Here is a 12,423-nt window from a genome sequence, read left to right as displayed (position 1 = left end):
CAAAAATTCATTGTATCACAGACCTGGAGGCTAGAAGTCCAAGATCAAGGTGTCGGCAGGGCCATGGTCCCTCTGAAACCTGTAGGAGAACAGTCTTTCCTTGCGTCTTCCTAGTGTCCGGTGGGTTGCTGGCAATCATTAGTGTTCCTGGGCTCATAGAGGTATAACTCAAATCCCCCATCTTTACATGGCATTCTCCCTGTGTACATGTCTCCCTCTGTGTCCAAATTTCCCTTTTTTATAAAGACATCAGTCACGTTGGATTAGGGCCCACCTTACCTACCTCATTTTAACTTGATTAGTCTGTAAAGACCCTGTTTCCAAATAAGGTCACATTCTAAGGTACTGGCGGTTAGGATTTCAACCTACCTTTTGGGGGAGACAAAATTCAACCCGTAACAGCATCTTGTAAGATGTGTGTGCAAACTTCTTTGGGAACCCAGGGGCGGAAACAAACCCTGTCTAGGCAAGTCAGGGAGGGCTTGCCAGGGGACCTCACAGTGCTAATGGGCCTTAAAAAGGATAACTTGCAGCTCAGCGAGGGGGAGGACAGGAGGGGAGGGGGCCAGGTGTCCTCCAGGTGCGAAGAGCATGCTGGGCTTGGAGAAGAAAGACAGTAGTCCTGGGAGGCGGGCACTTAGGGTGCATCATGGGTGAGCGTGGGAGATGTGGCTGGAAAAAACGTACAGAGGAAAATTCCATAGGGCCTTTTATGCCTCACGCTAAAGAGTCTGGATGTTATCACATAGAAAATGAGGACCCAGTGACAAAAGTCACCTGTTTAAATTTGCCTTCCATCTCAAAGGGATATCTTTTTAAAGAGAATTTAAGCAGGACTTTATCAAACTAAGGCTTCAAGTTATTAAAATTTTAAGTTCCATCGTTTTTAAAAAGAGGAGCATTTTGTCTTCATAAGCCAAAGAGTAGAGAGGGTGAGTCAAATCAAGCCTGGAAAACAAATGAAGGCCAGATCCTCAGATGGTTTCCCGGGAAGCAGACCCTGAGGTGCCCTTTGCAGGCAGGAAGCATCAGTAAAGCCCCCGTGAACCTCACCTGCAGGGAATGACAGAGCAGGAATGGGCAGAGAGAAAAGTTGGGCTGTGACACGGCCACACCACAGGGAGCGCTGGAGCTGGGATGGCCCAGCAGAGCTGTTCCAAATTAGGATGAAAGGACAGGGCCTTTAAACCCCCAGGGTAACCAGTCAGTGGCTGCAGGCTGCCCCCAGTAAGGGGTGTGACCTCAGGCAAGGTGCAGGCACTTCTGGGAGAGAGAGTGGGGAATGCAGCTGTCAGGCTGTTTCTAAAAACCCAGCCACTAACATAAAATATGTTTCATAAGCTCAAGGGAGAAAAACCAAAAAGCTTAGGTGTTTTATAAAAAGAAAATTAGGTGAACCTGAGAAAATCACGAGAATACAGGGATTACTACAGAAGTTATAAAATGTGACCGAGGTACAAGGACTATTAGATCAAAGCAACAGAGAAAGAGACAAGAAACGGCCCCACACATATAGGCCCTGAATATTAGATATCTTGGTGAAATCAAATTCATGTTCAGCCATACCTCACGCTATATACAAAAATCAAATTCAGATTAAAAAAATGTGACTCAGCTCCAACAAATGAGTGAGAAAGTGGATTGAGTAATTAATTGCTTGGGTGACCTTTTTCTCTTTGGAAATAAATTGTTCTGGGCCTGGGGACAAGCATCTAGTCCTGTTCCTTCTTTGTTTCTGATGGGCAAGAGGAAGTACCAGAGAATAGGGAGAGAGGTGAAGGCAGTTTGGGGTCTTCACGCTATTTGATAAAGCCAATAAATCAACGTCAGCCAAGCAGGAAGAAAAGCCATAGAAATCCCACTGTTTGCAAGAAAGCCTCAGAAGCTGTGAGCCATGGGCTGTCCGGGGGCCTGCTTTTCAGTAGCCCTCAACGTGGGTGGAAGGAAAGGTTTTTCCTGTAGCAAAATAGAATCCTGGGCTTAGCTAAATAACAATTGATAAAATGAAGACAGCTTTTTTTTTTCTTTTCTGTCATGTTACATATGGCAATTTTGTGAGTAGGTAAATATCTTATACTGTTGTTTTTAAAAGCGATTTATTCATAGAGAAAGAAATATGGAACTCATTAATGACAAATTGTGAGCCGTGGGTGGAGGGCTTGTTTTGCTGCTCCCACCATTTGCGTGAGAAGCTTTGTAAATATGAGAGAAGAGGCAATGAAGTGTGAGGGAAAGCCAGGGCTGATGCAGAAGCCTCCACGGGGAGATCATGTCAAACCTTAAAGTTTTTTCTTTTAAACTGATTTCCCAGCCCACTCTGGGGCACCCGCCACTTAAGCTGCTTTCCTCCTCTCACCCCCTGAATAGAAGCTTCTTGAGGAGAGGGCTCTGCGTGAGCTCTAGGGCTCCTGCTACACTTTGCAGAATGCATACGTCATAGATAGTTGCTGATGGTTGGAATGAAGGAACCGTCTGCAGCTTCACAGGACAAGGGCAGGGAACAGCAGGAAGGAGGCTGTGGCTCGGGGAGCTTGTCATCCTACTAGAAGTACATGTCAGAACGGGGTTCACAGCCTGGGCTTGGGTGACTCCAAAGTTAGTGCTCTTTGTATGTCACCTGTGGTTGTCAACTTTGCCTCTCCCCAGGTATGCCTGGAGGATGGACACACTTTGCAGTGAAGTTCTGACCCAGTGCAATTGGGGAGCTAGCACAGACTTCACAGGTTGAGGACACAGTCCTCCACAAGACACCCTTCCTCAGAGTTCCCAGGCTACCCACACTTCTGACCAACTGGCTAAAAATTTAGGGGCTCCCACTACCTCAGTTTCAATAATTTACTAGAATGACTCACAAAACTCAGGCCAATTAAAATTTTATTATAAAGGATACAAATAGGAACCAGCCAAATGAAGAGACACATAGGGTGAGTTCTAGGAGGGTCCTAAACATGAAGTTTCTGTGTTCTTAGAACATGTCACCCTCCAGCTAGCATTACCAACCAGGCAGCTCCCCCCAGCTTTAGTGTCTAAAGTTTTTATTGGGGTTTAATGATGTAGACATACTTGATTGATTGATTGACTGTTGGTTGATTGGGTCATTGGCCATGTAATTTGACTCAATCTCCAGCCCTCCTCGTCTCCCTGGATGCCAGGCTGATATCATGTGACTCAAAGCTCCAAACCTCTAATCACATGGTTGATCTTTCCAACAAGGCCAGCCCTCACCATGAGACTTCCTAAGGGCCCACCATGAGTTACCTCATCACCATAAACCTTGGTGGTGAGGTTTGGTCCAAGGTACCCATCAGGAACAATAAAGACACTCATCACTTAGGAAATTCCAAGCATTCAGAAGCTCCCTTCCCAGAAGCAAGGACAAAGACCAGCCAAGTTCTTTCCTATACAACATCCTGTCATCAGTAACCAGCAGGGTGACGGTGATGGTGGATGGAGTAGCCATTTGGTAAAGCTCCATCTCCCCAGGAACTTCAGGTTTTCTCCTCCAGGAAGAAGCTCCCCTGCAACCCAATAAAAAGTCCGTTCAGTACCAGGCAGCCTCCCAAGAATGCATTTCATGTTTAGAAAATCCCCAGATTCTTCCTTACCTGAAACTGAAATCAGTCTTCCTTTGAAAATCTGTTGGATGAAGAGTCTCTTAATGAATTTCCACCCCAAGGATCTAGAGTTAACCTTATCCCAACATCCCTACAACAGAAATTGGTTGCTTTTTAGCAGGAAAACTAGAAAAAATTTTGCATAAATTATGCCCTGGAGAGTTTCACAAACCACAGAGCCAAGAGCTGGATTCAGTCAGGCCCCTCTCAGAGGCTCTGAGTGGAAGAGAAGCTGAAAAGCCCCATCTAGCCTGGCAAAAATTTTATTTGTCCATTTGATATGGTGCCTTTACTTCTCATATGGCTGGGAGTCTCCCTCACCAGAGTGTCTCTTCATTTTGAAATTATTTCAAACTTATAAAAAAAAGTTGAAAAAACAGTCCAAAGAACTCCCATATCACCTTCACCCAGATTCCCCAATTGTTCAGATGTATCATTTGCCATATGTAGTAGCTCTATCTCTTGGTAAACACACATACAATATGCCCACTATCATTATTCTCTTTCTGAATTATTTGAAAGCAAGTTGCAGCAATACTGCTCCATCACTGAAAAGACTCCAGTGTTTATTTCCCCACACAAGGACACTCTCCTACAGAGCTATACTGCGACCATCTAGATCAGGAAATCGCCATTGCTGCAAACAGCTCTACCCTCCGAAACACAGAGCCCATTCAGATTTTACCAACTGTACCTACAATGTCTCTTTTTCCTGTTTGGTCCAGGAACACACATTACATTGCGTTGTCATATCTCTTTGGTCTCCTCCAATCTGGAAGAGTTTCTCAGTCTGAAAGAGTACAGGCCTTTTATTCTATCAATCTCTGAGGAGACCCCTCACCCAGGTCTCATGACTAGACTCATCATGAACTCTTAGCAGGGATATCTCAGAAATGATGCTATACCCTTCTCAGTGTATCAAGGTGGGAGGCATGTCCTGTTTACCTTGTTCTAACGCTGGTGATGTTAACTTTGATGACCTGGTCATTTGTGTCTGCCAGGGTTTCCTTTGTATTTGATTAGTGTCTGAAAGGAGATACACTAAGACCGTGTCAATGTCCTATTCATCATCAGACCTCCACCCTCCAGCTTTATCATCCATTGATGAACCAACCGACACTGAGTTTGTTGCCAAATGGTGGTTTTCTATTTCCATCCTTCCTTCTACATTTACTAGTTAGCAATCTCCTGGAAAGAAGAGCATCCTCTTCTCCCCCATTTATTTATCTATCTGTCCTAGATTCTATTTTATTCAGTGGATGCAATCCATTCCTACCATTATAGACTTCAATGCTTAGGTTCTCCCAGACTTGGCCCGTGCCAGCCCCTTTAAGCTGATACTGCTTCCTTGTTATATGTCCCCAACATTCTCTAAACACTTCCTTTTTTCTAGCACAAAAAGATATTCCAGGCTCATCTTGTACCTTCTTTGCCCCAGCCCTGGAATCAGCCATTTCTCCAAGGAACCCTAGATCCATTTAGTGGAGAAGGGTATTTGGAAAGTAAGACTGGGTGCTTGGTATGCACTTGACTATCAGGGTGTCATTGGTCCTAGGCTTTCTCAGTAAACAAACCTCTCTCTCTCTCTCTCTCTCACCAATGCTTTTAATTCCAGTTCCTCACCTAAGGTTCCTCTCTATTCTTCCTTTCTCTATATTTCAAATACTTTCTCCAACAGTAAGAAACCTATTTCCCATTATCCTCAATATATTGACTCCTTTGCTCAATCCACCTGTATGTAACCAATTTCCTAACCACTCCAGACCTCTCCACCCCTGGCCCCACCTCCTCCTTTGATCCGCTCCTGGCTCTGCAGCCACTGCCAACCCCTCAGCCTCACTACTTTGACCCCTGGGCAAACCACCACCTCCAAGGGAAAGAAGAAAGAAAAGGAGATAAAAAGGTAGCAGAAGAGGAAAGCAGAGTTTTGTTTTGTATTTCCAATCTTTCTTTGTTTTTACAAAAGCACCAGAATCTATAAGAGATTGCTGTGTTAAAATAATGCTAAGGTTTTTTGAGTGTTTACCTTGTGCCAAGTTCTGTCTTAAGGGGTTTTATCTAATTTAATCCTCGTAAGACCATTAAAAATAGATACTGCTATTTTCTCCATGTCACGGATGAGAACACTGAATGCAAAGAGCTTAAATATGTTGTCCAAGGAAAACTAGCTACGTGGTGGTGGGTGGATGGAGCACTTGTAGAAGTTTGACACCAGGGCTTGTACTTCTGGCTATTGCTGTGTTGCATGATGGCTGCCTGTGACTTGAAGAGAGCTCTCTGCTCCCCAACCCTTTCCCATCTGCAGAGAAGACAGATTTGTTCATTAACATACTACATAGATTTCAAAAATGGTGTCGCTTGGCTGGACTAATCTTCCCACATAGAATAATGATAAAATCTGGACAAAATAAAAAATCAAATTCTCTTGAAGATTCTGGAGAGAGACCACAGCAAAGCAGAAGGAAAATCTGCTCTTGAGAGCTGAACTGCAAAGAACGAAATCTGCAAATTTGTGGCTTTTGCCTAATGGCACTTTCCAATCTGGGAGGGGCTAGAGGGGCAGAAAGCAGCAGCCTTACAGGTTTGAGGTGTCAGAGGATAGAACTTGGGGCTGGCAGCGTAGCCAGAAGATTGAGGAAAGTCCTGGAAAACAGGGAGCCACAGAGAGGGTGAATACCAAAATAGAAATTTTAATTTAATTTTTTTTTAATTTACAGAAGTATCAAATAAATTTAACAAAAGAATAAATTAGGAATAAATTTAACAAAAGACCTGTACAACGTATATACTAGGAACTACAAATCATTGCTGGCAAACATTAAAGACAAGCAAAATAAGTGGAAAGATATACCATGTGTGAGGATTGGAAGACTCAGTGCTGTTAAGATGCCAATTCTCCCTCGCTAAGCTGTAGATGTAACACAGTCTCAATCATAATTCAGCAAACATTTTAAATAGAAAGTGACAAACTGATTCCAAAATGTATATGGAAATGCAGAGACCCAGAATAGCACAATAATCTTGGGGAGGAAATGGTGGAAGGCTTACGCTGTTTGACTTCAAGATCTCCTCGAAAGCTACAGTAATGCAGACAGCGTGGTGCTGGCATAGTGTAGACACAGATCAATAGAACAGAACTGAGAGTCCAGAAATAGACCTAAACTTATATGGCCAATTGATTTTGACAAAGACAGCAAAATAATTCAGTTGGGAAATGAAGGTCAACAACCAATGTTGAATAACCATAGATCTTTATGAGAGAAAAAAATGTATTTTGACCCCTACCTCACACCATACACAAAAGTTAATTCAATATCAATCACAGAGCTAAAGGTGAAAGTTAAAACTATGAAGCTTATAAAAGAAAAGAGAATATCTTCATGATTTGGAGGCAGGCAAAAATTTCTTAGACAGGATGCAAAAAGCACTAATCATAAAAGAACATTTTGATAAATGAGACTTTATCAAAAGATGCTGTTAAGGAAATAAATAACAGGCACAGTACAGACCTAGAGAAGATATTCATAAAACATATACAAAGTACTTTTAGCTAGAATGTATAAGGATCTCCTACTTCAATAAACACACACACACACACACTCACACCGAAACAAAGTGGGCAAAGAATTTAAACAAGTACTTCACAAAGGAAGACATATTAATGGTCAATAAGCAGATGAAAAAGTGCTCAATATTGTTAGTCACCAGGAAAATGCAAATTAAAAGCTCAATGAGATTCTATGCATACTCACTAAAATGACTAATATTAAAAATACTTATATAACACCAAATGTTGGTAAGGAGGTGGTGTAATGGAAATCTCATATATCACAGTGGAAATATAAAATAGAATAATCTTGGCAATTTCTTATAAAGTTAAACATTTATCTACCTTTGACTTAGTCATTCCTCTCCTAGGTATTTGTCCAAAGGAAATGACAGCATACATACACAAAAAGACTTGTACATTAATGTTCATAGTAATTTTATTTACAATAGCCAAAAATGAGAAATAGCCCAGGTATTTAGCAACAGGGGAATGAATAATATATGCTAAGTGATTCCATTTATATGAAGTTCTACAACAGGCGAAACTAAGTAAAAGTGGGAGGAAAAAAATCATTGCCTAGAATTGGAGGTGGGAATGTGCATGAAGTTTGACTGAAAAGGGATATGAGGGAACTTTCTGGGGATCTGGAAATCTCTTAATTGGTATGTGGGTTGCACAGGTGTATTCATGTGTCAAATTGTATAGCTAAAATTTGCGTGTTTAAATTAATATAAATTTCACTGTAAAAGAAGAACTGTAAAAATTGATAATAGTTGAGTGATGGTTAGGGAGTAGATGGTGTTGTAGAAGAAGCAAGAATGGCTGAATGTTAGTAATTGTTGAAGCTGGGCGATGTGTACATGGGGGTTTATTATACTATTCTACTGACTTCTGTTTTCTTCGTGTATATTTGAAATTTTCAATAATCACAGGGGTCCCAGTTCTGGGGAAATCAGACTTTAGTTATATAAGTTTTAACTTGGGTAGGGAAGTCTCTAAGTTTAAAAACACCAGAGCCTGGGACTCCACTTTGGGAGTCTGTATGGAACTGACATGGGGGCTCTGGATGGCCAAGTGGACAGAGAAGTACAGAGGGTGAGTGGCAAGAGAAATGGGTGGAAATAATGACAAAGTGGTCAACTTCACAGTCTTGAACTCTTCCTCTTGTCTGTGTCCCTCTCACTGTAGGTACCATTGATCACAGCCTTCTTCCTCATTCCAGGACCGAAGTTCTGATTCCTGTGCTGATTTGTTACCACAGTTAACATCTGCATTTTGTGCCTCAGTTTCCATCTCAGAGCAATACTTGACTGCTCTGATGGGCATTTGCTTTCCTAATGGGGAAGGGATTTTTCAAGCTTAGAGTCTTTTAGCTTCACAACTCCATGGAGTTAAAGAGGGCTGACAGGAGGCAGAACTGGACTAAGACATGTGGGTGCACAGGCTGAAGAAGAATTTGGTGTTCTTTCAAAACAGTATTTTTTAAATATTAGTTGGACATTTTATTAGTGAAAATAAGAAGAAACTGATTTTCTTCTAAGAAAAATGGTATACCTTTCTTTTTGTTCCAATTAAGGAATTGATTATATTTGATTTACTACATTAGACAACTTCTTGGGAGATGTAACAAAAACATAAAATTTAAATAATCTGGGGTCACTGTTCTTCCTGATCAGACAGCAACCCACCCTGCATTGTTCTGCCTTCGGGCTGGTTGTATATAGGCTAGGTGGCATGCGTTGCAAAGGTACTCAACAGAGATTAGACAGTGCTTGTGAGTTTTTAAATTTGCCTTTGAGGGTACTTTTTGCTCCATCAGGAGTGGGCTTGATTCACCAGTTACGCATGGAACCACATGAGAAACCTGAGTTAAAGTGAAACCAATGTGATTTCAGAACTAGACGGGACCTTATAGATGATGGGTTTCCAGGCAGCTGCCAGTGGATCCCCTCTTAATCCAGCTCTGGCTCTAGGCCAGGAAGCTATGGCATCAGGTTGTGGGGCAGGTTGGCTTCTGGTCAAGAAAGCAGGAATAGGGAGAGCACCTAATTTCTTGTCAACACTCTATTTCCAGTGGCCATGCTTCTTGTGTGGGAATTGTGCCATTTAATCTTTAATGCAAGTCCTGTCCTTCTATCTTGCCCAGCCCACCTTCCCATTAAGCAGCTTGGTCTAGTACAAGTCCTCAGAGTCCAGTGGCTCAGGGTTCAAGATCCCAGCTTAATTCCATGAGCTGTGTGACCTCCCTCAGTTTCCTCATCCGCCGAATGGGGATGTGACACCTGCTCCCCTGTGTTGCACAGATTCAATGAAACAATGCATGCACGGTGCCCAGAAGTGCCTACTGCAGACGCTCAGTAATGCTGGCTGAATTGGGAACCATTCAGAGGGTCCTTCTTACACAGCGGATGCTTGGTTTGATTGGTTTGGTTGGAATGAAATACAGAAGCACAGAATCCATGTTCTTTGCCTCACTGCATTTTCCCCTTGGCTTCTCCTGTCTCCTCTCAGTTCCTCCATCTCTGTGTCATTTTGCCAACTTGCCCATTCATCACGTAGAGCCTACTGTGTACCACGCCTTGCACTAAGTGCTAGCGAATCAGTGATGAATAAAACGTTAAGTCGGAATCCCACCCTAGAGAATCACACCTCCAGGGCCTGCATGAGGACTGTGGGGGCCTAGCAGGGGCACCCCTGAGTCATGCCCCCTCTCTTCTCCTCTGTAGGAGGTCATCACCTCCATCCTGCTGAGCGGGCGGATCGGGCCCAACATCCAGCTGGCGGACTGCTACGGGCTGAGGCTGAAGCACATGAAGTCGGATGAGATCCACTGGCTGCACCCGCAGATGACGGTGGGCGAGGTGCAGGACAAGTACGAGTGTCTACACATGGAAGCTGAGTGGAGGTAGGAGAGGAGCCCTGTGCTCCTAAATGGGGGGGGGGGCGGTAAGTGAGGAGTGGGGAGACCCTGGGAGGTCCTTTCTTGGAGCACTTCCCAACCTCTGAGAATATTCTAGAACATCGCAGTGGCATTTTAAGTTGGTCCTTCTGCAGCGTCCAATGCATGTGTTTGCTAAGAGCTAATATGGGCTCACAGAACATCCCAAGACAGATATCTAGGCACAGCCCTAAACAGGATGCCATTGGCACTATGGAGAAGGAAGAACAGAAGTGCAGGGAAGAGGGAGAGCCAGGCCAAGGGCTGGTCTGTGAACCTAAGGTAAACAGCTGCCATCAGAGGGAGAAGATGGAGAGTCAGGACCAGCACTGACCACCATGCGCTGGCCAGCCACCCCTCTGTCCTTCATGGTCCTCCAACCAAACACAGAGGAAGGAAAGAGGAGCAAGTCCTGAATGGGAGGCCAGGAGCTCCACGGGCAGCCCCTGGTATGACCAGCTTGCCTATGTCAACCAGAGAGTCTGAATTTCCTGTCCCAGGTATGACCTTCAAATCCGCTACCTGCCAGAGGACTTCATGGAGAGCCTGAAAGAAGACAGGACCACACTGCTTTATTTTTACCAACAGGTAAAAGTATTTTATCTTGTGGTCCCCATGGTCATATGACCATCTTCTCCTGGGGAGATGGAAAGACAAAGCTTAGATTTTGGAGGTCCCATTCCAGGAAACTTCTCTCGGGGACATTCCTTGGTCCCTGGTCAGCTGTCCAACCCTGCTTCCCTCACAGCTAAGGGTTGGCTAACCCCACCCCGTAGGCACAGCCTCTCTTGGGCTTTCCTAGTGGCTTTTCCTAGTGCCCAGGAGACCTGGCTGGGGAAGCAGGCAGAGCAGGTCCAAAGAGGAGGCAATAGTCTTAGCACACAGGCTCGGCCGTCTGACACACCTGGTATCTACCCAGCTGTACCGCTTCCTAACCCGGTATCCCTCGGGACTTAATTTACCTGCACGAGGCTGTTTCTTCTTCTGTAAAATTGGGATGATAGTAAGAATACCTACTTTACAGGGCTCATGTGAAGGCCTAATGATAGCATTAGCAGTGTGCTGGTAAACCAGCTCTCTGATTTGTAGCACTTGCCAATTTCCATGGTGTAAATACTCCCATCGTGGTCTATTTCAAACTACCAATATTTCAACCAGCTTGCGAGATTTTGGAAAACTTAATAACTGGCTTCCATGAGCTGTTTAGAGCTGCTCACCACACCCCTGGCTATGATGCACGTGACGTGCCCAGAACGGGACCCGGCAGGGAGTGAGTGCCGGGTACAGGGAGTTGCCCTCGTTGTTTTCTGCCTGGCCTTAGCCCCCTCCTACACCTCCCTCCTGGTTCCCTAGAGACCAAGCCAGACTTTTCTTCTACAGTGGATGACATCTGTCACCACTTACCAACAAGGCTTTGGATAAATTACTGAGTCCTCCCCAAATCCCCAGCATCCTTATCTCCAAAATGAGGAGTGGGGGAGGGGAGCCTGAACTTCCTGCCTCGTGGATCCATGAAAGAATGTGCCGTGAAAGTGCTTCAGAAACTCGAGGGCCTCAGCCTGTGGGGGATCACCACTGCCCAGGGCTCTTCCTGAGTCTCCCCTTCCTGCTATTTATCTCCTGCTACGCATTTGTGCATAGCTGGGGGAGGGGGTGAGAGGTAGCTCAGGGCGGCAGGATGGTGTTCAAAGCACCCACCATCTCCTGGGGCCCTGCTCATCTCAGGGCAGCAGGGAACAAGGGCGGGAGTCTGAACTTTGGCCTTTCTCCCTGCCAGCTCCGCAATGACTACATGCAACACTATGCCAGCAAGGTCAGCGAGGGCATGGCCCTGCAGCTGGGCTGTCTGGAGCTCAGGTATGTGGCCTCAAGGCCTCTCCAGAGTGCGTGCCTGCACCTCCCCTCCTGTACTGGGCTCTTGGCCAGCTTGGACTTTCCTCCAGTGTGGGAAGCAAGAGTGGGTATGTGAGAGCTGGAAAGGGATGAGTTGTGGCCGACAGAGGGTAAGGCCCCGAGGTGCTCAGCGTCTGGTCGTTGGGAGAGAGGTGCCAGCTCCCTCTGCGGTCGGTGTCCCTTATCTTCCTTTGGCTGCCACTGCTCTTGCCTCCAGTTTGCCTGCTGCTTCAGTGTACCTGCCATCCAAGTGATCCAGTAAACGTTTCTTTGAGCACTAGGCAAGTTTCTGGGAGATATTCGAATGCTGGGATTCCATCTGTATCATTCACTGCTGTACCCCCAGCTCCAGTAGGTGCTAATAGATATGGACAAAGTTAGTAAATCATCCGGGGAGGCCCGTAAACTTACAGTGTTTGGGAGGTGAC

At 44.9% G+C, this 12,423-nt stretch overlaps 1 protein-coding gene across 7 annotated transcripts in view; it reads left to right on the top strand.

Moving 5' to 3' along the window:
- The window catches only part of PTK2B (protein tyrosine kinase 2 beta), a 139,629-nt gene that overhangs the window by 93,263 nt on the left and 33,943 nt on the right, over positions 1 to 12,423 (top strand). For all 7 annotated transcript variants that reach the window (XM_082402767.1, XM_082402769.1, XM_082402771.1 and 4 more), the window contains 3 exons: positions 9,891 to 10,069; positions 10,603 to 10,690; positions 11,880 to 11,959. In XM_082402767.1, the coding sequence (XP_082258893.1) occupies positions 9,891 to 10,069; positions 10,603 to 10,690; positions 11,880 to 11,959 (347 nt within the window). The remainder of the gene's footprint in view (positions 1 to 9,890; positions 10,070 to 10,602; positions 10,691 to 11,879; positions 11,960 to 12,423) is intronic.

Source organism: Balaenoptera borealis (genome assembly GCF_965194805.1).
Source record: "Balaenoptera borealis genome assembly, chromosome: 8".
Taxonomy (NCBI): Eukaryota; Metazoa; Chordata; class Mammalia; order Artiodactyla; family Balaenopteridae; genus Balaenoptera; species Balaenoptera borealis.
The sequence above is the reverse complement of the archived record's forward strand: the minus strand, read 5'-3'. Positions and strand labels throughout refer to the sequence as shown.